We start from the raw sequence: 24,958 nt of genomic DNA on the forward strand, positions 1-24,958 counted from the left end.
CCTCTGTTTCTTTTTGGTGGTTTATGGTGTTGGAAAGGACAAAATTAACAGCATAAAATATGATTGATGAGAGTTTCTCTGAATTAAAAAAACGTGAAGAGTAGTATTAAATGTGGTGGCTATTCTGGAAACTGTTGAAATATTATATATATATATATATATATATATATATATATATATATATATATATATATATATATATATATATATATATATATATATTGTATTAAATGTAGTGTATTAAAACTTACACTGGTACTTCATTGCAATGCCCCCTTCAGGTAAAATCTGGTATTGCTGAGAACCCCTTTAAAATAGGATTGGTAGATGTTATTCCAGTAAACAAAATGTTAATGGAGTACATTTTTCAATTAACCACTTACCGCCCACCAACAGCAGTCTGGTTGACACATTGAATTACAGTGGTCGCCATCTGCTGTGAGCAGCTGGGGTATCATGTGATTGCTATGATTGGTCATAGCAATCACATGATTACAATGTAAACAAAACAGTTATGAATGGCTGCTGTTCATGACTGTTTCACTGACTACTGTGATGCTGTGATTGGGCCACAGCTATCACATGGTACCTGGGCCAATCACAGCACCCTGTACCATGTGATTAGCTGTAGCCAATCACAGATCACAATAGTAAGCAAGCTGTCATGAATGAAAGCCATTCACAACAGTTAAAACTATTGCCTATAACAGTGATCATCACAGTTATAAGCAATAATAGTGTAAAAAAAAAATGATCCCCGATAACCCATTTAGAAAAGTACAGTATCACTATGGTGACACTGAACTACTCTGATGAATGACAGGATGTAAAACTATATATATATATATATATATATATATATATAGATAGATAGATAGATAGATAGATAGATAGATAGATAGATAGATAGATAGATAGATAGATAGATAGATAGATAGTGCCTTGAAAAAGTATTCATACCCCTTGAAATTTTCCACATTTTGTCATGTTACAACCAAAAGTGTAAATGTATTTTATTGGGATTTTATGTTACAGACTAACACAAAGTGATACATAAGTGGCACATTTTTTACAAATAAATATGCCAAAAGTGTGATGTGCATTTGTATTCAGCCCCCCAGAGTCAATACTTTGTAGAACCACCTTTTGCTGCAATTACAGCTGCAAGTCTTTTTGGGGATGTCTCTACCAGCTTTGCACATCTAGAGAGTGACATTTTTGCCCATTCTTCTTTGCAAAATCGCTCAAGCTCTGTCAGATTGGATGGAGAGCGTCCGTGAACAGTAATTTTCAAATCTTGCCACAGATTCTCAATTGGGTCTGGAGTTTGACTGGGCCATTCTAACACATGAATATGCTTGGATCTAAACCATTCCATTGTAGCTCTGGCTGTATGTTTAGGGTCGTTGTCCTGCTGGAAGGTGAACCTCTGCCCCAGTCTCAAGTCTTTTGCAGACTCTGACAGGTTTTTCTTCTATAAATGCCCTGTATTTGGCTTCATCCATCTTCCCATAAACTCTGACCAGCTTCCCTATCTCTGCTGAAGAAAAGCATCCCCACAACATGATGCTGCCACCACCATGTTTCACTGCGAGGATGGTGTGTTCAGGGTGATGTTTAGTGTTAGTTTTCTGCCACACATAGCGTTTTGCTTTTAGGCCAAAAAGTTACATTTTGGTCTCATCTGACCAGAGCTGTGGTCATTTAGGATTTCCTCATAGCGGTGTGGGGGGGCGGCCCCCGTTACCTGCTCCCATACTGTACCGTAGTCCGCATTGGGGTTGTTGCTTGTGGGGTAGCCCTCTATAGACCATGTTTGTGAGGGTAGCATAGGACCCAAGAATGGCAGCTTCTAGATTGACTGCTGGGTTTGACCTAACTTGGGCAAACCACCATCAGACTGTAACTAGTACTGCTGCCCAGTAATAATTTCGGAAACAAGACAATGCCAGGCCACCGGAGGACATAGGGAACTTAAGCTTGGACTATTGTAAGAACTGCCCCAGACCATATGAAGGAAGTGACGACTCCAAAAGCCAGATTTGTGGAGTGCATGACTAATAGTTGTCCTGTGGACAGTTTCCCCCACCTGAGCTGTGGATCTCTGCAGCTCCTCCAGAGTTACTATTGGCCTCTTGGCTGCTTCTCTGATAAATGCTCTCCTTGCCCGGCCTGTCTGTTTAGGTGGATGGCCATGTCTTGGTAGGTTTGCTGTTGTGCCAAACGCTTCCCATTTTTGGATGATGTATTGAATAGTGCTCCATGAGATGTTCAAAGCTTGGGATATTTTTTTATAACCTAACCCTGCTTTATACCTGACCTGTCTGGTGTGTTCCTTTGCAGTCATGATGCTGTTTGTTCACCCAGGTTCTCTAACAAACCTCTGAGGGCTTCACAGAACAGCTGTATTTATACTGAGATTAAATTACACACAGGTGGGCTCTATTTACTAATTAGGTGATTTCTGAAGGCAATTGGTACCACTAGATTTTAGTTAGGGGTTTCAGAATACAGGGGGCAGAATAAAAATTTACGGCACACTTTTCAGATATTTGTGAAAATTTTGAAAACTGTTTATGATTTTCCTTCCACTTCACAATTATGTGCCACTTTGTGTTGGTCTATCACATTAAATCCCAATAAAATACATTAACGTTTTTGGTAGTAACATGACAAAATGTGGAAAATTTCAAGGGGTATGAATACTTTTTCAAGCCACTGTATATATATATATATATATAGTAAAGAAAATGTTTAAAAAATGTAATAAAAAATGATTTAAATGTTTTTTTACATACTATCAGTAGTCAGTATCCCTGATCTCACCAATCATATGATGATGCTGTACTGCACTGGTGAAAAAAAAATTGTGAAGAAAAAACATTGGTACAAAAAATTGCAACTTCAAAAAACTCACCATGCCTTTTACTAAGTTCCTCGGACTGTCTACTTTCCAAAAATAGGTCATTTGGGGGGTATTCATACTGTTCTGACATTTTAGGGCCTCAAGAAATTAGATAGGCCGTTAGTACATCAGGACTGATCAATTTTCAAAGATATATGCCATAGATTGTAGACTTTATAACTTTAACACAGACAAAATAACATACACTGCCTTGGATTATTTTTACCAAAGAAATGTAGCAATCTACATTTAGGTCTAAATGTATGAAGAAAGATTATTTATTTGCAAAATTTTATAATAGAATCTAACAAATACATAGGTTTTTTTCAACATTTTCGGTATTTTTTCATTTATATAGCGAAAAGAAAAAAATCAGTGATGACTAAATACCACTAAAAGAAAGCTCTATTTGTGTGAAAAAAATGATATAAATTTTGTTTGCATAGTGTTGCATGACCGAGTAATTTGTGCAAAACGATAATGCACTAAGTGTATATTAAGGAAAATAACACAGATGATCCGTGAGAGACAGCGGCACTCACAAAAATGTACACATCGTACCAAAAAAAAATCAAAATTGACGCGTTGCACTGTCAAAATTGTTTACATGAAAGTGCATATAGTCCATCTATTACATGAAAATGAGAAAAGATAAAGGAAAATAATAGTCCAAAAATCCCAACTAAACATCCATAACGTGAACTTGAAAGTGTGTTGATCCAATATTCAATCTGTCTCAAAGCTGTGGTAATTACTAAGGCAGTGAAACTGATCAAATCACCTGTGCAAAATAATGGAGAGCCTGAAAACATGACCTGTTGGGGCGTCTTGAGGACTGGAGTTGAGAAACACTGCTCTATCCCAACACAAAGCACTGATGAGTTAGAAAAAATATTTTCAAGCATTGCCAATCAGGAAACAGTCACCAATTATAACATGCAAGTTCAGGATTATAAAGTAAAAGAAAAAGGTATGAGATATCAAGCAGGCTTATCCTGTGCTGCCCTATAGGCAAAGGGTTTAATGCTCTCACAAGGATGTTGCTTGGGTCCTGACTAAAAACTCACTGAAAGTTAGTCAAGACTGACATTTCATATATTAGGCCTCATTCATACCGTACTGAATTACAAAGAGCATCCAACAGAGCCCAATGCTGGATCCCTCCACTGAAACAGGCAGCTGCTGCAGAGAGCTCAAACTACTGTGCTCCAATGTGCCACTACCGTCCACTATGAGGTGGCACTATGAGAACTGCCTGCCAAGCATCTGAAAGCTGCAGGGAAGTTTCCTATTTTAAGGCTGCCTTCTAGGGGCGACACAGAAAGTGGTTCCAACCTTGTCCCATGGTCCTTGTGTGTTTTTTGGTAATACTAATAGAAACATGTACCTCCTTCTAAGAAAAATAGTTCCCTGGTGTCTAAAAATGTTAGCATACTTATTCTAATTCAGTGCCTCAAAGCACTGAATGTAAAAATATATTTAGAAATATATTGACTCCTGCGCTTTTGGAGAGAATCAGACAAGGAGAACTGCAGCCTCTACCAATAAATGCACCTAGGTGGAGATAGAAGAATATAGAAAATAGGAGGGTAGTTCTAATATGGAGTATTTAAATCCCTGGCTTGTGAAGGATCCCTAAATCTATAGTGTGAGTTCCTGGTGTATTCTTGTATCAAAGCACTGAAGCCATAGGATCACCTTGAAAATCAGGTAACTATTATTTTCAGAAGTAGAGGTCTGCAATGGTGACCTCCATATCCTTTCTCTACAGCTTTGTTTAACATTTGTAACTTAGTTCAAAGATGCAAAATCAACATCTCAGTACTGTTCCATCAGTGTCCATGCTATCAAATATGGGTAAAGGGTATTGCTTGTAATAATGCAGCAATAGCTGAAGTGTATGTTTGAAAATAATAATGTTTTGTTTAGTTTAACTGCTAGATTAAGTGATTAGAATTACAGCTAAATTTATATACCAATGTTTATTTAGTTAACAGTCCATGCTGTGACCGCAAGTGGCCAAGAAGCAGAAAAGCCCCTAAAGATGACTGTCAGAATTCAAGATATTAATGACAATCCACCAATATTCGGTCAGGCTATATTTGCTGGTTCAGTGGAAGAGAGATGCCAAGCAAGTAAGAGTCTCATGTTTTATTTATAGACTAGCAGTTTAGGACAAGTTTGATTAAAATGTGTTTGGTGGACCATACCATACATTACTTAGTCTTGTTGCTGCTGTTCAATTTTTAGATTTGGTTTAAAAGCTTGATAGATGATACTTACCTTCCATGTGCTCCCCTGTTGCTCTGTTTGTTTTTTCGAGTCTAATCCCTGTGAGCTCCAGGTCAGACCTTACACAGGGATTATGATATTCCCTCTGCCCCATGTGACTATTAACAGACCATTGCACTGCATCCAAGAGATAAAGGGGTAAATTCGATTTACTGCATGTGCTAAGGATATCAGGCTACTCATTTGCACAAATTATTGCATGCGGTAAATAAAGTCCAATTCACAAAAACAAAAAGATTATGCTGTATTTACCAAAAAAAAAAAAAATGTCCTGGTAAATATTGCATAAAAAGCTCTTAAATCCAATTCACAAACAGACCAGCAAAAAAGCATGCGATAGTTAACACCAGGGTTTTGCTGGCGGTATCACATGCGGTATTTGCCAAAAAAAACAGCCTGGAGGTCGGGGGACCCCACAATGCTTTTTGACAAATATCTGGTTGCTAAGCAGCGGGCCGGGTGACTCATCAGCTGTCAACGGGTTCCCCACTGACAGCTAAATTGAAAAGAAAAACAGCATGGGGTCCCCTCAGTCCATACCAGGCCCTTTGGGTCTGGTATGGATTTTAAGGGGAACCCCACGCCAAAATTGAAAAAAAAATTGGCCCCCCTCCTCAACCATACCAGGCCACATGCCCTCAACATGGGGGGGTTGATGGGGACAAGGGCCTTTTTCACCAAACAACCCTGGCCAGTGGTTGGCAGGGTTTGTGGGTGAGAGGCTTATCAGAATCTGGAAGACCCCCTTAACAAGGGGACCTCCAGATCCCACCCCCCTACCCATTCACCAAAAAGGTGTACAAAAAACATAAAAACACACACATAGTTGAGTGTAAAAAGAAAAAAACAGTGGCCCCCGATGTAAATCCATTGTCAATCACGCCGCCCACTGACCCAAAGAAGAAAAAAAAGGTTTCACTCCCGTTGAATGCTTCCCGCAGGGACTTCACCTGGTGGCCCCACCCCCTTGTGGCGTCACTGATCCAGAATGCACCAGTCGGTGATGTCATGGGGGAGGGGCCATCAAGTGATGTCACCGGTGTGATCCCACCCCTTCCCAATATAAGAACTGTCAAACCGCAGAGCAGGCAGACCGCAGGAAGCGTTCAACGGGAGCGGACTTTTTTTTTTGGGTCAGCGGACTAGTCAAAAACCGTGTTTTGATTTTTTGTACACTTTGTACACTTGTAAAAGGGGGCATCCAGATTCCGATAAGTCCCCACCCCCAGACCCCAACAACCACTGGCCAGGGTTGTCCGGAAGAGGACCTTGTGCCCATCGACATGAGCACCCCCCATGTTAAGGGCATGTGGCCTGGTATGATTCAGGAAGGGGGGGGGGGCGCTCGCTCGTCCCCCCACTTTCCTGACCTGTCAGGCTGCATGCCCAGATAAGGGTCTGGTATGGATTTTGGTGTGGGGTTCCCCTAAAATCCATACCAGACCCGAAGGGCCTGGTAAGAACTGGGGGGGGGGGGGGGCATGCTGGTTTTTTTTTTTTTTTTCAATTGTCGGCTTTTTTTTTTACATTAAACTGTCAGCGGGGAACCCGTTGACAGCTGATGAGTCACCCATTGTTAAGGACATGACAGCCAGCTTCCTGGGCACTTCTAAGCAACCAGCATTGCCAAAAAACAGCCTGGGGGTCCCTGACCCCCAGGCTGTTTTTTGACAAATACCAGCCAATGCGGTAAATTACCCCATTAAATAGTAACGCCAAATTGAACAAATAGCGCATTTCGTATTTAACGGTAAATTCATGTATTTTACCACATTGTTTTGGCCGTTATTTAACTCTTAGTGAATCGACCCCAAAGTCACATAATCCACCATTCTTAAAAATACAGGGTATTTTCAACGTCTCCAAAAGATGGGTGGAGCCTGTCCAGACAACCACATTTTCTTTAGGGTTAAAAATACCTGCCTATTCAAATATCAAGAAAGAAAAACAAGAAGAGAAAATCAGGGAGCTAATCATCAAGCATTTCTAGCTAACCTATTTGAAAAATATAACCCTGATTATAATTATAAATATCAATTGAAAAGCAAACTCTATTTATTGTGCTGCCTTTCCATACCTTACAGCCAAAAAAATATATATATATATATATGTATAAATGTTTTCTGACTTATTATTTTGTCCTTCCAATAGACACGCTGGTTATGCAACTCACTGCTTTTGATGCCGATGAACAAAATACTGTAAATTCTCAAATCGCTTATAAAATTCTCTCTCAGAGTCCTTCGGATCCCCCAATGTTCATTATAAATCAGTACACTGGTGAAGTCTTCACAATATCAAATTTTCTCGACAGAGAGGTATATTCTTTATATAGTATTTTTCTCGCAAGTTTTATACTTGCCTATAGCATCTCTCACACTTGGGTGCAGCTGAGAAGTCTGAACTTCTAATGTATCTAATGTCTAATGTTCTATTTAGGTATCAGAATGCACATTCAGACACTTAATCAATGTCCCATCTTAGCAGTAATGTTTATTGGAAAGGATTCTAGAGACAGTGTCCAGTATCATGTGAGGTGGGAGGGCGCTGTAAGGAGATTGGGGGGAGATTTGTGGGACAGCAGGGGATAAAAAATTGTTATAGGAGGTGAAATTTGGGGGGAGGGGGCTAGGATTGGTGATTTAGGGTGGATCTGTGTTGGGGGGGGATTGATTGGGGGGAGGGGTATTTGTGCTAGAAAGGGAAATTAGGTTAAGGGGGGGGCATATCTGCTGGGAGGGGAGATTTCAGCAGGGGGGAGCGGATTTGTACTGGGAGGAGGGGGAATTTATGGTTAAGGGGGTAATCATGCAGTTTTAAGCACTTTGCGGATTTTTGCTGACACATAATGCTCATGCATCTTGGGGGGGGGGCACAGTTTGGTATGTTTGCCCTGGGCTCTAGATGACCTTGTCTCGGCAAAGGTCTAGCTCATAGTCTTGGCCTTGTGCAAAACATATATTATCATCACTGTCAAAAATGTAATCAAACTTCAGCTGGCAAATCTAATACAAATATTATTCTGTAAAAAAAAAAACCTATTTAAATAAATAACAGCTAAGCATAAAAATGCCTAAATTGTATGATTAACCTAAACTTTTTAGGCCTCATGTACACTGGACGTTATAAAAACGCCAGTGGCATTAGCTGTAGAAAGCTGTAGCTGTGTAGTGAGTTTTGCAGCATTTTTGCTGTAGCTTTTTTAGCTTTTTTTTTACAAATCTATACCCCAAAAACAGCAGCTGTAAAAATGTCCAGTGTGCATGAGGCCTTAGTGTTGGGAAAGGGTTATAAACCTTGTTGTGTTTTATTGCTTTAGATATACAGTAGATCGCCACACCCAAAGTGAGAGTCCAAATATATGTTTTATTTTATTAAAACAGTTTGATATGTTCAGCAGGGCTTAAAGCAAAAGTAAACCCATCAATTTGATAGTTTCCAAAAACAGTTAACATTCCCGGCATGCCGGAAATGCTAGCTGTCACATTGGTTGTACTCTCAGCCAAACTGTCAAACCATCCAACAGCTGGTGTCATAAAGGATCACATGTGCAGCATCATGGCAGTTGCAGATTCAATAGAGGCCAAGATGGCAGTGCTCTCCAGGCTCTGTATGTGCAGTGCCCACTAAAATGTATTGACATTTCCAATGGAGCATATCAACCTGTTTTAATGGAATCAAATTTGTATTTGAACTCTCACTTTGGTTATGGTCTTGTTATGCATTCTTGTCTAGAAAAAAAAAGAATACTAACCCTTCCTCATTCTATCCAAAAATAAAAAAATTAAAAATTTGACTCTACATGCACCCTTAATCAGTGGTTCTCAACCTCAGTCCTCAAGTACCCCCAACAGCCATGTTTTCAGGTTTTCCCTTACTGTGCACAGCTGCTTTAAATCAATATCAATGACATGGTATTGATAAGAGCTATTTTATCTAAGGGAAGTTCCCAAAACATGGCCCGTTTGGGGTACTTAAGGATTGAGGTTTAGAACCACTACCCTAAAGGACTACTGTCACAAATAATGTTGCATAGCTGTACGTGGCTAAAAAAATATCTAAACCCAAGAACAAAAATGTGCAGCTCCTTAAATGTGGTGGCTGTATTAGTTTCCTTTTTTCATTGAAGTCCATTTTTGGGAAGCATAGAGAATACCCATTAAACTTACAATTCTGTTGTAGTTTCCAGTGAATTGTACTAAAAACCTACACTGTAATCTGCTATCCAAGCTAGGTTCTGTATATGATACATCTCTCTGTCCTACATGTAATGGAGATGAAGAGAAGAGTCCAAATCAGGATAACAGCCTAGGGTGATAACACTGCACCTTCATAAATACAGTGGAGGTAATGAGGACATAAAGTATATTACTGGTGGAATCACCAGGTAAAAGTATAGGGAAAAATAGCCTGAAAAAAGAAAACTAATGCCACATCTAAGAACTTGTAAGCTGCTGTGTATTTTTTTTTTTATAGATACCCTTTAATGCATGCCATGATGGTATTATATTCTCTAATATCCTTTTTATTCCTTACCCTTTTATACATTTTTTTCTACATTTATACACAGACCAAGCTGTCCAACAAGCATCACAGTAGCACTGTTAGGGGCTCTTACAATAGTTATCTTTCAGTGACATTAATTCTTTCAAATTCATTTAAAAAAGAAGCTGTTCCTGCAATTGCTCATTTACCCCTGGCAGGGTTATAGTTTGTCCTATTCTATTCCCTGTCACTTTCATTGGACAGCTTGGTTTGTTAGTAAATATGAACACAAATATAAAAGAAGATATGTGAAATAATAAAAATATATTAATAATCTAGGTACTGTCATACCATATAAATCACATACATGTAGCCATCACTGGAACCTGTAGGAACACAAGCTTTGTCACCGAAATGAATACCCTTGTGCTAACATTATCTCTGTTTCATAGAACATTTTCTTGTTTTACTGATACTATACAGGCTTAAAATATTGTGAAAGCGTACATGTAAATAAGCTTTTATGAGATGTCTGCATTAATATTTAAAAAGGACAATATGTGGCCAATGGGTATACAGGCAAAAGTTTCCTCATTTCCTTATACTTGGAAAAAAGACTGTAATTGTGTTTATATTAGAAGAGTTCATATTATTTCACTTATTTTCTATGTTCCAGTCATATAGTGCATACAGCCTTTACGTTAGCGGCTCAGACTTGAATGGGGCTGCTGGTGCACTTTCTGGGCAGTGTGGTGCTGACATCAAAATTCTAGATGTGAATGACAACTTCCCTGTACTTGAATTTGATTCGGTAAGTAGTTTTAGAAAATACATTTCCCAGGAATGCATAAAGAAAGTTAGATCATACTTTTATAAATTAAACTGATCGAGTTGCTACTTATATTACTTCCCATAAGAGGAGCCTACATAGGAGATTATACATTGTATAACCACTTGAAGACCAAGCCTTTTCTGGCAATTTTTGTTTAATTTTAAATTTTTTTTTTCTTGCTAGAAAATTACTTCTAACCCCAAAGCACTATATATATATATATTTTTAGCAGAGACCCAAGCAAATAAAATGGTGATCATCGTATTTACGCAGCGGTTTTTCAAGCACAATTTTGTTTTTGTTTTTTCTTATTTATTTTATTTTTATTTTTACACTATCCCTTTCATTTTTTCTTTTTTTTTATATCTCTTTCATTCCTATTACAAGGAATGTAAACATCCCTTGTAATAGATTTAAGGATGACAGGTCCTCTTTATGGAGAGATCTGGGGTCAAAAAGACCCCAAATCTCTCCTTAACCTTTAAAAACAAAAGATCAAAAAAATTATTTTGATCTTTTGCTTTAAAAATATATATATGTTTCCTTCCACCCTAGAACGTAAGAGACGTCATGGCGTCACTCTGGTTCTCAAAGGCCATAAAGGCAATCAGAGGCGATCTAGTCTCTCGTTGTCTTTGTTACCAGCTGGCCATGGCGTTGGATCTTTTCTCAGATGGCTGGATAAAACGGTAAGCCCGAAGAAACACTGGTGAGCAGCGTCCCCTCTTTCAGAAAGCAATCTAGGGGCTACTGAGCCGCTCGGATAGCTTTAATGAGAGGGCCAGCCGCTGGCTGAAAAAAAAGATCTCGGGATTATGGCTGATAGCTTCAGTCATAATCCCGGTAAACCACTTGCAAACCGTAACGTATAAATGTACTTACTGGTTTATAAAAACCGTCTTTTCCATGCAATCATAGAAATCAGTTTGCAACATTTCATGTAGTGTATTTATTTACTTAGCAGACAAACAGTGAAATAAATAGATTTCAGACTCTATGGAAAACTGTCTGTGACAAATAAAAAGCATGTTTGTTATCAATGTGCAAATGATGTACAGTGATCATTGTCAACTCATAAGAAGCAATTTTCAGTAAGCAGCTATTTGAGGTAGGTTAGGGTACAGCTTTGTGCTAATATGAGCTTTTATAAGGAATCTTTTGATTTGCTTTGCCCCTTTATATTTAGTGAAGCGCTTGTGACTCCACAACAAAACTATAGGAACTGACAGTGCTGGCTTGTTTTTGAAAGTGCATGGTCAAGGACTGTTGTACTGATACTAAGCTCACATTCTAGTGAGCCACACAGCTAGGTAAATATGTGCATACCAGATTGTAACGAGCCCCTGCTCGCTCGATTTCACTCTCCCGACACTCCTCTGCGGCTATAGAATCAGATTGCAGATCGCAACATCTGATTGTTCGGTCATCTGATGCTCCGGGATTAAAACTTCAGCTATGTGCCGTTTGAATCCAGTTGTGATAGCTCAGAACAAACACCAGGCAGGCTGTATGTAAGTTCAAACAGGAATCTCCCTTTTATTGGATGCGCACAACACACTTTTATACACAGCAGTTTGAACGCCCCGCCCCCAACAACCACTTTCCTATTGGTCAATTGTAAAGTACACTTTAGTCTTCAATTAGGTCCTCTTGGCCATGCAAATGAGGACTTGAAACAGGGTCAGCAGGGATTGGTCCGATAGCTTGAATAGGAGGACTGATATGTGTAATGACACAGAGAAGCCCCAGGGGGTAATTAAAGTACATAAACAAACAGTCAAACACAGAACAATGCATTCCTTCCAGACCATGGAGCCGTCTGGAGGGGGTTAGCCTTAAAACAAGGCAGAAGATCCCCCCCACTGTGTAATAAAATCAAAGGAGAAATACTTCAGTATTCCAAGCTTCATGACACAGATACCATATCACTTTAAGAGTAAAATCAGATGGTAGCTGTACAGACCCAGGACAGAGGCTTTTGGAGGGGACTGCAGGGTAGCCTCTTGCCTCCTGACTATGGGCCCTGGCTTTTGAGGGGGCTCTATTCTTGGGAGGTGTGTGCCTGGGGGAGCCTTGAGTGGTCTTGCTTCAGATTTAAATCCATGTTTCCCCAAAACACACAGACTTTAGGAAGTAGAGGACCCGGATACATATTTGGTCCCTCTATGCCCAAAGCAGCAATGACCGCTTTAGACTGTGAAATTCAGAGAAGATGTTAACATAATCAGCTCAAACCAACCTGATACTGGGGTCTCCTGCTATAATCTGTTTAAGGTGTTATTTGTATCTTTGCCCCCATTGTGTGCCTCCTAGGTGTGTATTCCCATTGTTAATTGAGTCACCTATTGTCTGTCTGCTCATCTCTTGGAGATGTGATTAATATTGTGTCCACTTTACCTTGTTATCGAACCATTGTGGGATGTTTATGTGTTTATGTTTATGATACTGTGTAATGTACTTTGTGTATCCAGGGTTGTGGGCTTGTTGCAGAATAGTCTGGGCACCTAGGCTTGTTTAAAGCGGTTGTATACCCGCAGGACAAAAAAAAAAGTACAAAAAAAAAAAAACCTGTAAGGCAAAGGCATAATGAGCTAGTGCAGCGCATAAACCGTATAGGTTTAGGAGATATTCATTTTACCTACAGGTAAGCTTTATTATATTATGAATTTTTAAGCCTCTTTTTCCAGAAAACACATTTATCTAATACTATGCTGAAAAACCAAGAACTGAGACATTTAAAGTGGAATTTTACTCTCTCAATCAACCTTGACTTTTTTATGTATTCTGCTACATATTTTTGGTAAAAAAAATCCCAATAAGTGTATATTGATTGGTTTGTGCAAAAGTCATAGCGTCTACAAATGATGAGATATTTTTATGGAATTTTTTTTTTAATAGTAATGCTGGCGATTAGCGATTTTAAGCGAGACTGTGACATTGCGACGGACAAATCGGACACCTAACTGACACTTTTGACACTTTTTTGGGGACCAGTGACACTAATACAATGATCAGTGCTAAAAATATGCACTGTTATGCCCTGTACACACAGTCGGACATTGATCGGACATTCCGACAACAAAATCCATGGATTTTTTCCGACGGATGTTGGCTCGAACTTGTCTTGCATACACACGGTCACACAAAGTTGTCGGAAAATACGATCGTTCTGAACGTGGTGACGTAAAACACGTACATCGACTATAAAGGGGGCAGTAGCCAATAGCTTTTGTTTCTTAATTTATTCTGAGCATGTGTGGCACTTTGTGTGTCGGATTTGTGTACACACGATCGGAATCTCCGACAACGGATTTTGTTGTCGGAAAATTTTATAGCAAGCTCTCAAACTTTGTGTGTCGGAAATTCCTATGGAAAATGTGTGATGGAGCCTACACACGGTCGGAATTTCCGACAACAAGGTCCTATCAAACATTTTCCATCGGAAAATCCTATCGCGTGTACAGGGCAATACTGTGCTAATGACACTGGCAGGGAAGGTGTTAACACCAGGGGCAATCAAAGGGTTAAGTGTGTCCCTAGGGGGTGCTTACTAACTGTGTGTGGATTGCTCTCACTGGGAGAACACAGAGATCCGCGTTCCTGCTTTTACAGGTACGTCGTTTCGCGCAGCCGGGCCGCCTTGACACAGTAAATGTGTGGAAGACGGTCCGGAAGCGGTTAATCCCTATGCTGCTAGTGTCAGTATGATATGAAAGTATATCATATTTACTTGTTTTAAACGTTTTTTTTTTTTTTTTACATTTCTACCTTTCTTCCTGGTTTCCAGGCCTGGGCTAATGATGTCATCCATCCCAGGAGTCTTCAAGAGGGGTTTTCTCAGCTTAGCACACCCTCCTGTCTGCATGCCTAAACTAAAGGCAGGTGGATTCCAGGAAGTAAATGCTACATGAATCATCTGTCCTTACTCAAGATGGCCACGGCCAGAAATGCTAGGGGGTGTTTTCAAAGTGATTTCTCAGCAGAATAAAGCATAGAGATATGGATGGATGAATTTGCTTTGAATAATAAGAATTAAAGAAATTGCGTTTTTGGTTTGTGCTTTAACAATGTGTATGACTTTCTCTTCAGTACTCAGTCAACTTTGCGGAGAACATGATTGGTTTAACTGACTTGAGGATGAAAGTGTTTGATGCCGACGAAATGTACACTGATAACTGGATTGCAGTGTTTGAGATTGTGTCTGGCAATGAAGGCGGGTGGTTTGTGATTGATACAGATGCTCAGACAAATGAAGGCATTTTGAGAATTGTTAAGGTATGTATTTCTTCATAATACTAAAGCTGGCTTCTTCAGTTAACACTGTGGTTGATGTTCTGTCTTCCTTTCTCACTTCACATTGTCTCTTTTTTTTTTTTTAATAGGCACTTGATTATGAATCAATGAAAATGGCCAACCTTGCTATTCTAGTGACCAACAGAGCTGCTTTTCATTATTCCGTGATGTCTGAATATCAAGCAAAAATGACAAGCATTAATGTTCAAGTACAAAATGAGATTGAAGGACCAGTATTTATTCCAAATAATATTCAGCTGACCATCCCTCAGGGTTTAAGCCAAGAAGAATTATTGCAATATGTGCTTGGAAAGGTTACAGCTATAAATCAGGAAACGGGCCAGGCTGCCACAAATGTTGTGTAAGCTGTAAAGATTGGAGCATTATATCTGTTCAGTATTATTTCGACCATGTTTAGAATGTTGGATCTATGACAAAACTATTTAAATAAGCTTGTTTTATCTAATATATCTAATCTAATTATACCTCTCTATGTCATTATTTCATATTTGTAATGTCCTATTTTTCTAATTTACTAATCATAAGGTACATACCAAGTAGAGGCCTGAATGCAGTGTAATGTCATCATAGGTCTATTATTGTAGCGTAATCAAGCTATACCTTCTATACCATTATACAATGTCTACCAGGAGCTTTTATAAAAATCCCCATGCAGGGTGACTTCCGCCCATACACATTACTAGATCCATACCTCTTAGGTTTGGTTCACACTAGTGATGGGCTGAACACTCCCGGTTCGGTTCGCACCAGAACTCCCGAACATGGAAAAAGTTTGGACCCGAGCAGCCGCAAACCCTATTAAAGTCTACGAACTTAAAAAATCAAAAGTCATCATTTTGAAGGCTTATATGCAAGTTATTGGCCATAAAAAGGGTATGGGGGCCTGGGTACTGCCCTAGGGGACATGTATCGATTCAAACTATTTTTCTAAAGATATTGTTTTTATAGGAGCAGTGATTTTAATGATCCTTAAAGTGAAACAATAAAAATGAAAAATTCTTTTAAATAAAGTGCCTGGGGGTCCCCTTAGTCTGCCTGTAAAGTGGTGTATCTGTATCGTGTATAGAACCTGCTGCAGGAAAACTGACATACATAAAGAAAGCATAAAATGTTAAAATAATGGCATGGGGGTCAGTGTGCAGGAGTGCACGTGCCACTTGAATTTAGACAATATTTGCTGATCCTGGAGTTCAGCTTTAAAGGAAAAGTCCAGCCTGAGCTTTTTAGGCTGGGCTTCTCCTATGGGTCACAGGAGTGCAATTTGTTTTGCACTCCTGTGACCCATTTTCAGTGGAGAGCGGTCTGCAGTCCACTCTCCGCTGATCTCACCAGGATCAGTCGAGGCAGCGCGTCAACCCGACTTAAAAAGTCTGGATCCGTCATCTGCCTGGACTGATGGCAGTCTCAGCCTCTCAGCGAGCCGCTGAGACAGCTTCTCCCCGCCCTTCCACAGTTTAGCACTCCAGTGAACGTGGAGGAGCAGAGCAGGAGAGCTGCTGACTGACAGGCAGCAGCTCTCCGCTCTGGGAGGTGAGAGAACCGAGCCATTGACGATGTTCAGTGGCTCGGTTCTCAGTGAAGAGGCGGCGGGGGGACAGATGCAGCATCGGTCTGATGCTGCATCCACCTAAGTAAGTATGATTAGGCAAAAAAAACAAAAAAAAAACATACTTTTCTTTTAAAGAAGAATCCTGGGAAGATTAATTAAGCATCTCTGTGGGTGCTATGTGTACTGTATATATAGAATTTTTTTTCCAGGATGTTCTTCAAAAGGAGATCCATAACCCTAAAATCTCTGCTCTCCCTGTGCACCAGTGGCAGAACTATCTCTCTGGTGCCTGCTATACAGTGGAGTGGGGAGAAAGCATCTGATCGGTAGTTCTGTAGTGCCTGGGATGTCCTTCTACCGTTTCAGCCAGCAGTTTATGCTTACAGTGGAGAGGGGAGGGGATACAGAGATGTGCTGGGGGTGCAGAGGTGTGCGGGGGGGGGTTGGGGGTGCAGAGATGTGCCACTGGGTATAAAGATGTGTTAGGGGTGTGGGTGTTTTTTTTGCCTAATCATACCTACTTAGGTGGATGCAGCATCAGACTGATGCTGCATCTGTCCCCCCGCCGCCTCTTCACGGTGGAGTACATAGATATGATGGGGGGGTAGAGAAGCGTGCTTGTGTTTATGAAGGCTTGCTGGAGTGTACAAAGATCAGAGGGATACACGGGGATGTTGGGTGGTGCAGAGTTGTGTGTGAGAGGGTGCAAAGATGTGCAGCGGAGTACATAGATGTGCTGGGGGTGTGGAGGTGTGTTAGAGGTATGCTGGGGGTTAGGAAGACACTTTGGGGGATACAGAGGTCTGCTGGGGAATATAGAAGATGCTGGGAGATGCCGAGGTGTGCTGGGGGTTGCAGAGGTATACCAGGGGCTCCAAAGGCTTTCTGGGCTTATAGAGGCATACTGGGGGATAAAGAAGATTATAGGAGGTGCAGAGGTGTGTGGGGGTGCAGAGGCATGCTGGGGGTGCAGAGGGGTACTGTAGGGTATGGAGGTGTGCTGGGGGTACAGAGGATGCTGGAAGGTACAAACATGTGTAGGAGGTGCAGCGATGTGCAAGGGGGTACAGAAGTGTGCTGAGGGTATGAAGGTGAGCTAGGGGTACAGGGGTTATCTGGGAGGTACAAAGATATGTGGGGGGGGGTATGGAGGCATGCTGAGGGATACAGAGGCATTCCGAGGGGTTTAGAGATGTGTAAAGGGGTATGGCATTAGGTGCCTCTTGTTAAACAGCATCCAATTTAAATGTCCCGCACCTAATTAAAATATGTTCTCTGCCTACAATGGCTTGCTATACACATAGCAAAAAAAGTGTCCCTGAATTTTTTTGGGAAAGGTTGGCAACTATGTAGGAAGGGGGGCCCTCTGCAGAACATGTAAAAGGGTGGCAAGGGCCCCTCATGGTTTCTTGCACCAGGGCCCTTAAGGTTCTAGTTACGCATCTGTAGTGCATTGTTTTCATGCTGCTGGTCCCTGCGCCACTTAACAAAGTTCGATTTAAATTAGTCAACCATAAGAAAGTTATGGTGATTTATTGACTGTCCAGATCACTGCAAAGTGGCATAGGCAGCAGAAGTGCAAGGGGAGAGATCTTAAAGAAAGGTAAACTTCTGCACAAAGAAAGTGCAGTCACCTAAAGGTGCAGACACCTTCCAAACCCTCCTGTCATGGCCAAGTAGCTGGTTGTTCTGACAAAAAAAAATCCAACACTACCCATAAGTGCAGCTAAGCACTGCTGACACACATTCTTACTGGTCCATCACATAATGGGCAGAAGGAAGCAAGCTGCAAGCTTAGGAAAAAACTTTGCTTCACAGGCCTTGACAGGAAAGTTTTGGAGGCTGCTGCAGGTATGTGCAAGCACCTCTGGGTGTCTGTAATTCATAACTGCATCAGTTTACCCATTCCTCCCAGCCATACATCAAGAAGAGCATCAGTAAGGGAAGTGTAATTCACACAGAACTTACTTCCCATAAAGTGGCTTCATCTTCTCATAGTTCTCCTTGTACAGAATGTGCAGAAACAAGAAGTGGTGTTTTATGGCCCATAGGAGCTTGGTAGACCTTCTGAATGTACTATGCTCAATTGTGCATTTAAAACTGAGTGTATAAACTCATAAAGGGATCTTTTTGGGACCTTATTGTACTGTTTTTTGTTTTTGTGTGCTGCTAATAGGTATTCGTTAGACAGTACTTCAAGTAGATGGTTTATAATTGATTCTACAACTGGTGAAATCAAAATGACTCTTGATATGGCACGAGGGAATGGTCCAGTCGCACCCAACGGAACATTTACTGGAACAATCTTTGCTACAGATGACAGTAAGAAGATAAGCTGTACCTTGTATTATGCTTTATTGTTGTAAATCCATCTGGTAGTTTCTAATTTTAGATTTTATTTTAATACAATTATTATTATGATTATTGTTAGTAGATTTCTCGATCTACACTTTGTGATTTTGTTTTAGTCTGCAAATATAAAGTACATCATATGAATATTTTCAGCCAGTGGAGCTCTAGGCTCATTTTTAAATGTCATGTCATTTTTTAGTCATGACTCCTGCCTGCTCTCAGTGTTAGACTGACAGCATGGTCCAATTCAGCAGAGGTCGAAAAAATGGTAGAGAATAGAAAAGCAGAATGATGACTTCATCAGTTTGGTGGCAATCTTTAACCACCTCAATACAGGGCACTTTCACCCCCTTCCTGCCCAAACCATTTTTCAGTTTTCAGCGCTGTCGCACTTTGAATGACAATTGCGCGGTCATACAACACTGCACCCTAATGACATTTTTATCATTTTTTCCCCACAAGTAGAGCTTTCTTTTTGTGGTATTTGATCACCTCTGTGTTTTTTATTTATTGTGCTATAAACAAAAGAAGACGGACAAGTTTGAAAAAACACAATATTTTTTATTTTTTGCTATAATAAATATCCAATTTTTTTTTTTTTCAAACAAATTTTTTCCTCAGTTTAGGCCGATATGTATTCTTCTACATATTTTTGGTTAAAAAAAAATTGCAATAAGCGTATATTGATTTATAGCATTTTTATTTATTTATTTATTTATTTACTAGTCATGGCGGTGATCTGGGATTTTTATTGTGACTGCGATATTGCGGCAGACATATCGGATACTTTTGACACATTTTTGGGACCATTCACATTTATACAGCGATCCGTGCTATAAAAATGCATTGATTACTGTGTAAATGTGACTGGCAGGGAAGGGGTTAACACTAGGGGGTGATCGAGGGGTCAAATGTGTGTCCTAGGGAGGTGATTCTAACTGTGGGGGAGGGGACTGACTGGGAGAGGTGACCGATCGGTGTCCCTATGTACAAGGGACACACATCGGTCTCCTCTCCTCTGACAGGATGTGGATCTGTGTGTTTACACACACAGATCCACGGTCCTGCTCTGTTACCCGGCAATCGCGGGTGCCCGGCGGACATAGCAGCCGCCGGGCATGCGCATCGGGTCCCGAGTGACGCAGTGGGCACGTACGCCCCCTAGTGGCTCGGGAGGGCGATCACGTCATATGACGTCCGGCCAGAATGAGAGCTGCCTCGTCCCGCAGTCATATGACAGTGGGCGGGCAGCTATTGGTTAATGTTCAATCAGCAGGCTGGGAATGGGGCCCTGACCAAGTTGTAATGCTTAAAGTGGAAGTCCACCCTAACACTTAAATTCTCCCCTGCAATCATTAATGTGAGCTAAGTTCAGCCTTATGCCTCAAAAATCCCAGTTTTTCTACCTTTATTTTGCAGTATCCAGTGCCGACACATAACTTCAATTCTATTTCCTTCTGAGCAGAAAATCAGCCAGTGGGTGTGGTTACTGAAAGCTGGTGACATCACTTCCAGGGAGGGGCACTGTTCCTGTGTAGCCAGTGGGCGTATACAGGATGGGAGGAGCTGATCATAGGTTACCGCCCAGTGTTGTCTCATTGTACATCCTAATTCATGAGAAAAATTAAGAAATAAAAAGCCCCATCCACACAAGAGGGGGTGGAAGTTGCAGTGCACATATACAGTATAGCTGTGCACAGGAGAAGAGAGCTGGAGGGGGGGGGCAGTGTAGCTGGAAGTGCTCTGGGGTCTCGGCTCACAGTCTACAATGATCATAGTACAGGCAACCACACTAAGGCTCCGATTCCACTAGTATGACTTGTAATGCGACTTTGGACACATAAAGTTGCATTGCATGACAAGTCACAGCCTATTGATTTCAATGGCACCAGTTCCCATCTATGCGACTTTGAAAATCAGCAACTTTGAAAAGGTAACTGCAATGCTTTGATGCAACGTTTGATCCAGAGAGTGTTAAGTTGTATCAAAGCTGCACTCAAAGTCGCATCAAAGTTGCACTAAAATCATGCAACTTTACGGTTGCAATAGTGGAAAGATGACTTGTCATGCGACTATGTGTCAAAAGTCACATGACAAGTCAGAGCCCATTGATTTTAATGGTACCCATTCCCATCTATGCGACTTTGAAAAGGTACCTGCAGTGCTTTGATCCCGAGGGTGTAAAGTTGGATTAAAGCTGCGCTCAAAGTCACATCAAAGTTACACTCTAAATTGTGCAACTTTGGGGTCGCAATAGTGGAAACGTGACTTCTCATGCGACTATGTGTCCAAAGTCGCATGACAAGTCACAGCCTGTTGATTTTAATGGTACCCATTCCCATCTATATGACTTTGAAAATCAGCGACTTTGAAGAGGTACCTGCAATGCTTTGTTGCGACTTTGATCCAGAGAGTGTAAAGTTGGATCAAAGCTGCACATCAAAAGTTGCATCAAAGTAGTGCAGGCACCTTTCAAAGTCTCTGGTTTTCAATAGTGCACAGATGGGAACGTTTGCCATTGAAATCAATGAGCTGTGACTTGTAATGCGACTTTATGTGTTCAAAGTCGCACTAGTGGAAACGGAGCCTTAATCTCATTACTCACATATAGCTCCCTCAGCTGGGCATGTGCCACACCATGCACACAGTGTCCATCACATTGCCCATCACATCATGCACACAGTGCCCATCACAGTGCCACACCATGCACACAATGCCCATCACAGTGTGAATCACACCATGCACACAGTGCCACACCATGCACACAGTGCCCATCATAGTGCCACACCATGCACACAGTGCCCATCACAGTGCCCATCACACTATACACACAGTGCCACACCATGCACACAGTGCCCATCACAGTGCCACATCATGCACACAGTGCCCATCAGTGCCCATCACACCATGCACACAGTGCCCATCACACCATGCACACAGTGCCCATCACACCATGCACACAGTGCCCATCACACTATGCACACAGTGCCATCACTGTGGATGGGGGCGGGGCTGGGCGGGGCTGGGCAAGGCAGAGGCTGTTAGAGTGAGCAGTAGGAATGCCTGTGTAGAAGAGAAGGACAACATTTTCAGGAAGTGAGAGGCCCCCATGCAGAATTCAGAAATAAGGAAATAAGGTTGTCCCTGAAGAACAGGAAGAAGCTGATTGTCTGGCTTTGATTAGACTTTCTAAGCTTAGCAATCAGCTATACAGAAAACGAATAATGTCAAAGATAAAGATATTTTACATATAATTAATATAAACATTTTCATTTTTGACTGGACTTCCACTTTAAGTGCAGTAGGGAAATGATAGGTCCCGTCCTGGTAAAGACCCATCAATCACATGGGCGAAACAAGTTGACGTGGCAACCTAGGAGGCCTGCCTATTCACTGTGTGTGCCAGATGCTGCAGCTGATCTCCACATGGCAAGACTTATATGGGGAGGGAACTTCTGACAACTGCTGCTACAACGACTAACCAAGCTATGGGGGGACAGTTACATTTATCCTAATAGTATGTAAACTCTTGGAGGGGATGATAAGGGACTATATACAAGATTTTAGTAATAAGAACGGTATCATTAGCAGTAATCAGCATGGATTCATGAAGAATCGTTCTTGCCAAACCAATCTATTAACCTTCTATGAGGAGGTGAGTTGCCATCTAGATAAAGGAAGGCCCGTAGACCTGGTGTGTCTGGATTTTGCAAAAGCATTTGACACAGTTCCCCATAAACGTTTACTGTACAAAATAAGGTCCGTTGGCATGGACCATAGGGTGAGTACATGGATTGAAAACTGGCTTCAAGATCGAGTTCAGAGGGTGGTGATAAATGGGGAGTACTCGGAATGGTCAGGGGTGGGTAGTGGGGTTCCCCTGGGTTCTGTGCTGGGACCAATCCTATTTAATTTATTCATAAACGACCTGGAGGATGGGATAAACAGTTCAATCTCTGTATTTGCGGACGATACTAAGCTAAGCAGGGCAATAACTTCTCCGCAGGATGTGGAAACCTTGCAAAAAGATCTGAACAAATTAATGGGGTGGGCGACTACATGGCAAATGAGGTTCAATGTAGAAAAATGTAAAATAATGCATTTGGGTGGAAAAAATATGAATGCAATCTATACACTGGGAGAATCTAGGATGGAAAAGGACCTGGGGGTCCTAGTAGATGATAGGCTCAGCAATGGCATGCAATGCCAAGCTGTTGCTAACAAAGCAAACAGAATATTGGCATGCATTAAAAAGGGGATCAACTCCAGAGATAAAATGATAATTTTCCTGCTCTACAAGACTCTGGTCCGGCCGCACCTAGAGTATGCTGTCCAGTTCTGGGCACCAGTCTTCAGGAAGGATGTACTGGAATTGGAGCGAGTACAAAGAAGGGCAACAAAGCTAATAAAGGGTCTGGAGGATATTAGTTATGATGAAAGGTTGCGAGCAGTGAACTTATTCACTCTGGAGAAGAGACGCTTGAGAGGGGATATGATTTCAATATACAAATACCGTACTGGTGACCCTACAATAGAAATAAAACTTTTTCGCAGAAGAGAGTTTAATAACTCGTGGCCACTCATTAAAATTAGAAGAAAAGAGGTTTAACCTTAAACTACGTAGAGGGTTCTTTACTGTAAGAGCGGCAAGGATGTGGAATTCCCTTCCACAGGCGGTGGTCTCAGCAGGGAGCTTCGATAGCTTCAAGAAACTATTAGATAAGCACCTGAATGACCGCAACATACAGGGATATGTAATGTAATACTGACACATAATCACACACATAGGTTGGACTTGATGGACTTGATGTAACTATGTAACTATGTAAGATTGCACACTCTCAGCTGCTGCTAGTGCCACTTGGACTTTTTCCTTGGATAGCAGAGGGAGAATAAGCAAGCACTTGGTGAAAGCATAGTAAGAAAGTGCAGTACATCACTGAACAAGCCATATTAACCCGTTCTGTGCTGGTGCTTGTACCTATAAAATGGTTGCTGTGAAACCTCAGTATGCTATAGGGCAGGGATATGCAATTAGCGGACCTCCAGCTGTTGCAGGAGATCAAGTCCCATGAAGCATAGCAAGACTCTGACAGCCACAAGCATGACACAGAGAGGCAGAGGCACGATGGGACTTGTAGTTTAGCAACAGCTGGAGGTCCGCTAATTGCATATCCTTGCTATAGGGGCACAAACATGCTACATATAAATTTATCCCCAAGAAATGAACTGTGACAGCAGATGTGATCAATAGATCTTGCATTTTAAAGGCTCTTGGGGATGAACTGTTGCATTTATGCAGAGGTACTGATGTGGAAATGTGCTGAAGCTGACCTGTTGTTATCTTCCAAGAGAGATGAACTTTGCTACATATGCTGCATATGACTTAAGGGAGCCTTAGCTTGCTATATTAACCCCTGCAGATCCTACTAAGAGATATGTTATGAGGCACCAGTGTGCAATAGTGATGCAGCATTGGAGATAAATTGTGACAACAAGCAGAGGTGGTGACCTGAATCTATATGATGTGTATGAATAGAGCACTACATGCACCTGTGATGATGTGTAAATAAGCATAAGGTCTATCTATTCCAGTAGCTGTCAACTTACAAGGTGTAGGGTGCCTGAACTGTGGCTCCTGACAGCTCCTAAGGGCCACACATAATATTCATTATGTGTCACAAGCATAGGTGTGCACAGGGGGTGTGCCAGGTGTGCCTGGGCACACCCTAATCACTATGTGTAGTGCCAATTCCCCCTACTGCCTTGCCCCCCCCCCCCTCTTGGCCCCACAGTGCTGCTGGCTTCCCTCCTCTCCTCTTCCCCCCAGCTGCTGTGGGGGATGTTTCAGAATGGAAAGCAGGGAAAGGGGCTAGTAAATATGTAACTTACTGGCTCCTTCCTTTTGTAAATGAACACAGTGAACACACTCGCTCACTGTGTCCATTCATAACTGAAGCATAGGAAACTGTGTTTCCTATGTTTCAGTTTGTGAATGAACAGGATACCTCTCATCACAGAGCACTTCCCATTCATTCACTGTCCCACGTAGCTGAGGCTGCAGAGAAAGGCATAAGCAAACAAAACAAGAGAGGCATGTGTGTTTGAGCTTTGGGGTGCACACCCTAATGCAATGGGCTGCGCACACCTATGGTCACAAGACTGTCAGAGACATCAGAGATAAGAAAGGAGACAATCAGAGACATGCAAAAGGGGTGATTGGAGACTG

At 41.4% G+C, this 24,958-nt stretch overlaps 1 protein-coding gene and 1 long non-coding RNA gene across 2 annotated transcripts in view; one reads left to right on the forward strand and one right to left on the reverse strand.

Annotated features, from left to right (window-relative positions):
* The window catches only part of LOC141145133 (uncharacterized), a 51,421-nt gene extending 39,376 nt beyond the window's left edge, over nucleotides 1-12,045 (reverse strand). The window contains exon 1 of the long non-coding RNA XR_012244517.1: nucleotides 11,841-12,045. This is a non-coding gene — a long non-coding RNA (uncharacterized lncRNA). The remainder of the gene's footprint in view (nucleotides 1-11,840) is intronic.
* The window catches only part of LOC141145132 (desmoglein-4-like), a 90,529-nt gene that overhangs the window by 33,951 nt on the left and 31,620 nt on the right, over nucleotides 1-24,958 (forward strand). Inside the window, exons 5-10 of the mRNA XM_073631515.1 lie at nucleotides 4,896-5,040; nucleotides 7,349-7,515; nucleotides 10,359-10,493; nucleotides 14,604-14,789; nucleotides 14,897-15,168; nucleotides 18,554-18,699. Of these exons, the coding sequence (XP_073487616.1) occupies nucleotides 4,896-5,040; nucleotides 7,349-7,515; nucleotides 10,359-10,493; nucleotides 14,604-14,789; nucleotides 14,897-15,168; nucleotides 18,554-18,699 (1,051 nt within the window). The remainder of the gene's footprint in view (nucleotides 1-4,895; nucleotides 5,041-7,348; nucleotides 7,516-10,358; nucleotides 10,494-14,603; nucleotides 14,790-14,896; nucleotides 15,169-18,553; nucleotides 18,700-24,958) is intronic.

The sequence above is a fragment of the Aquarana catesbeiana genome, linkage group LG05 (genome assembly GCF_042186555.1).
Source record: "Aquarana catesbeiana isolate 2022-GZ linkage group LG05, ASM4218655v1, whole genome shotgun sequence".
NCBI classification, from domain to species: domain Eukaryota; kingdom Metazoa; phylum Chordata; class Amphibia; order Anura; family Ranidae; genus Aquarana; species Aquarana catesbeiana.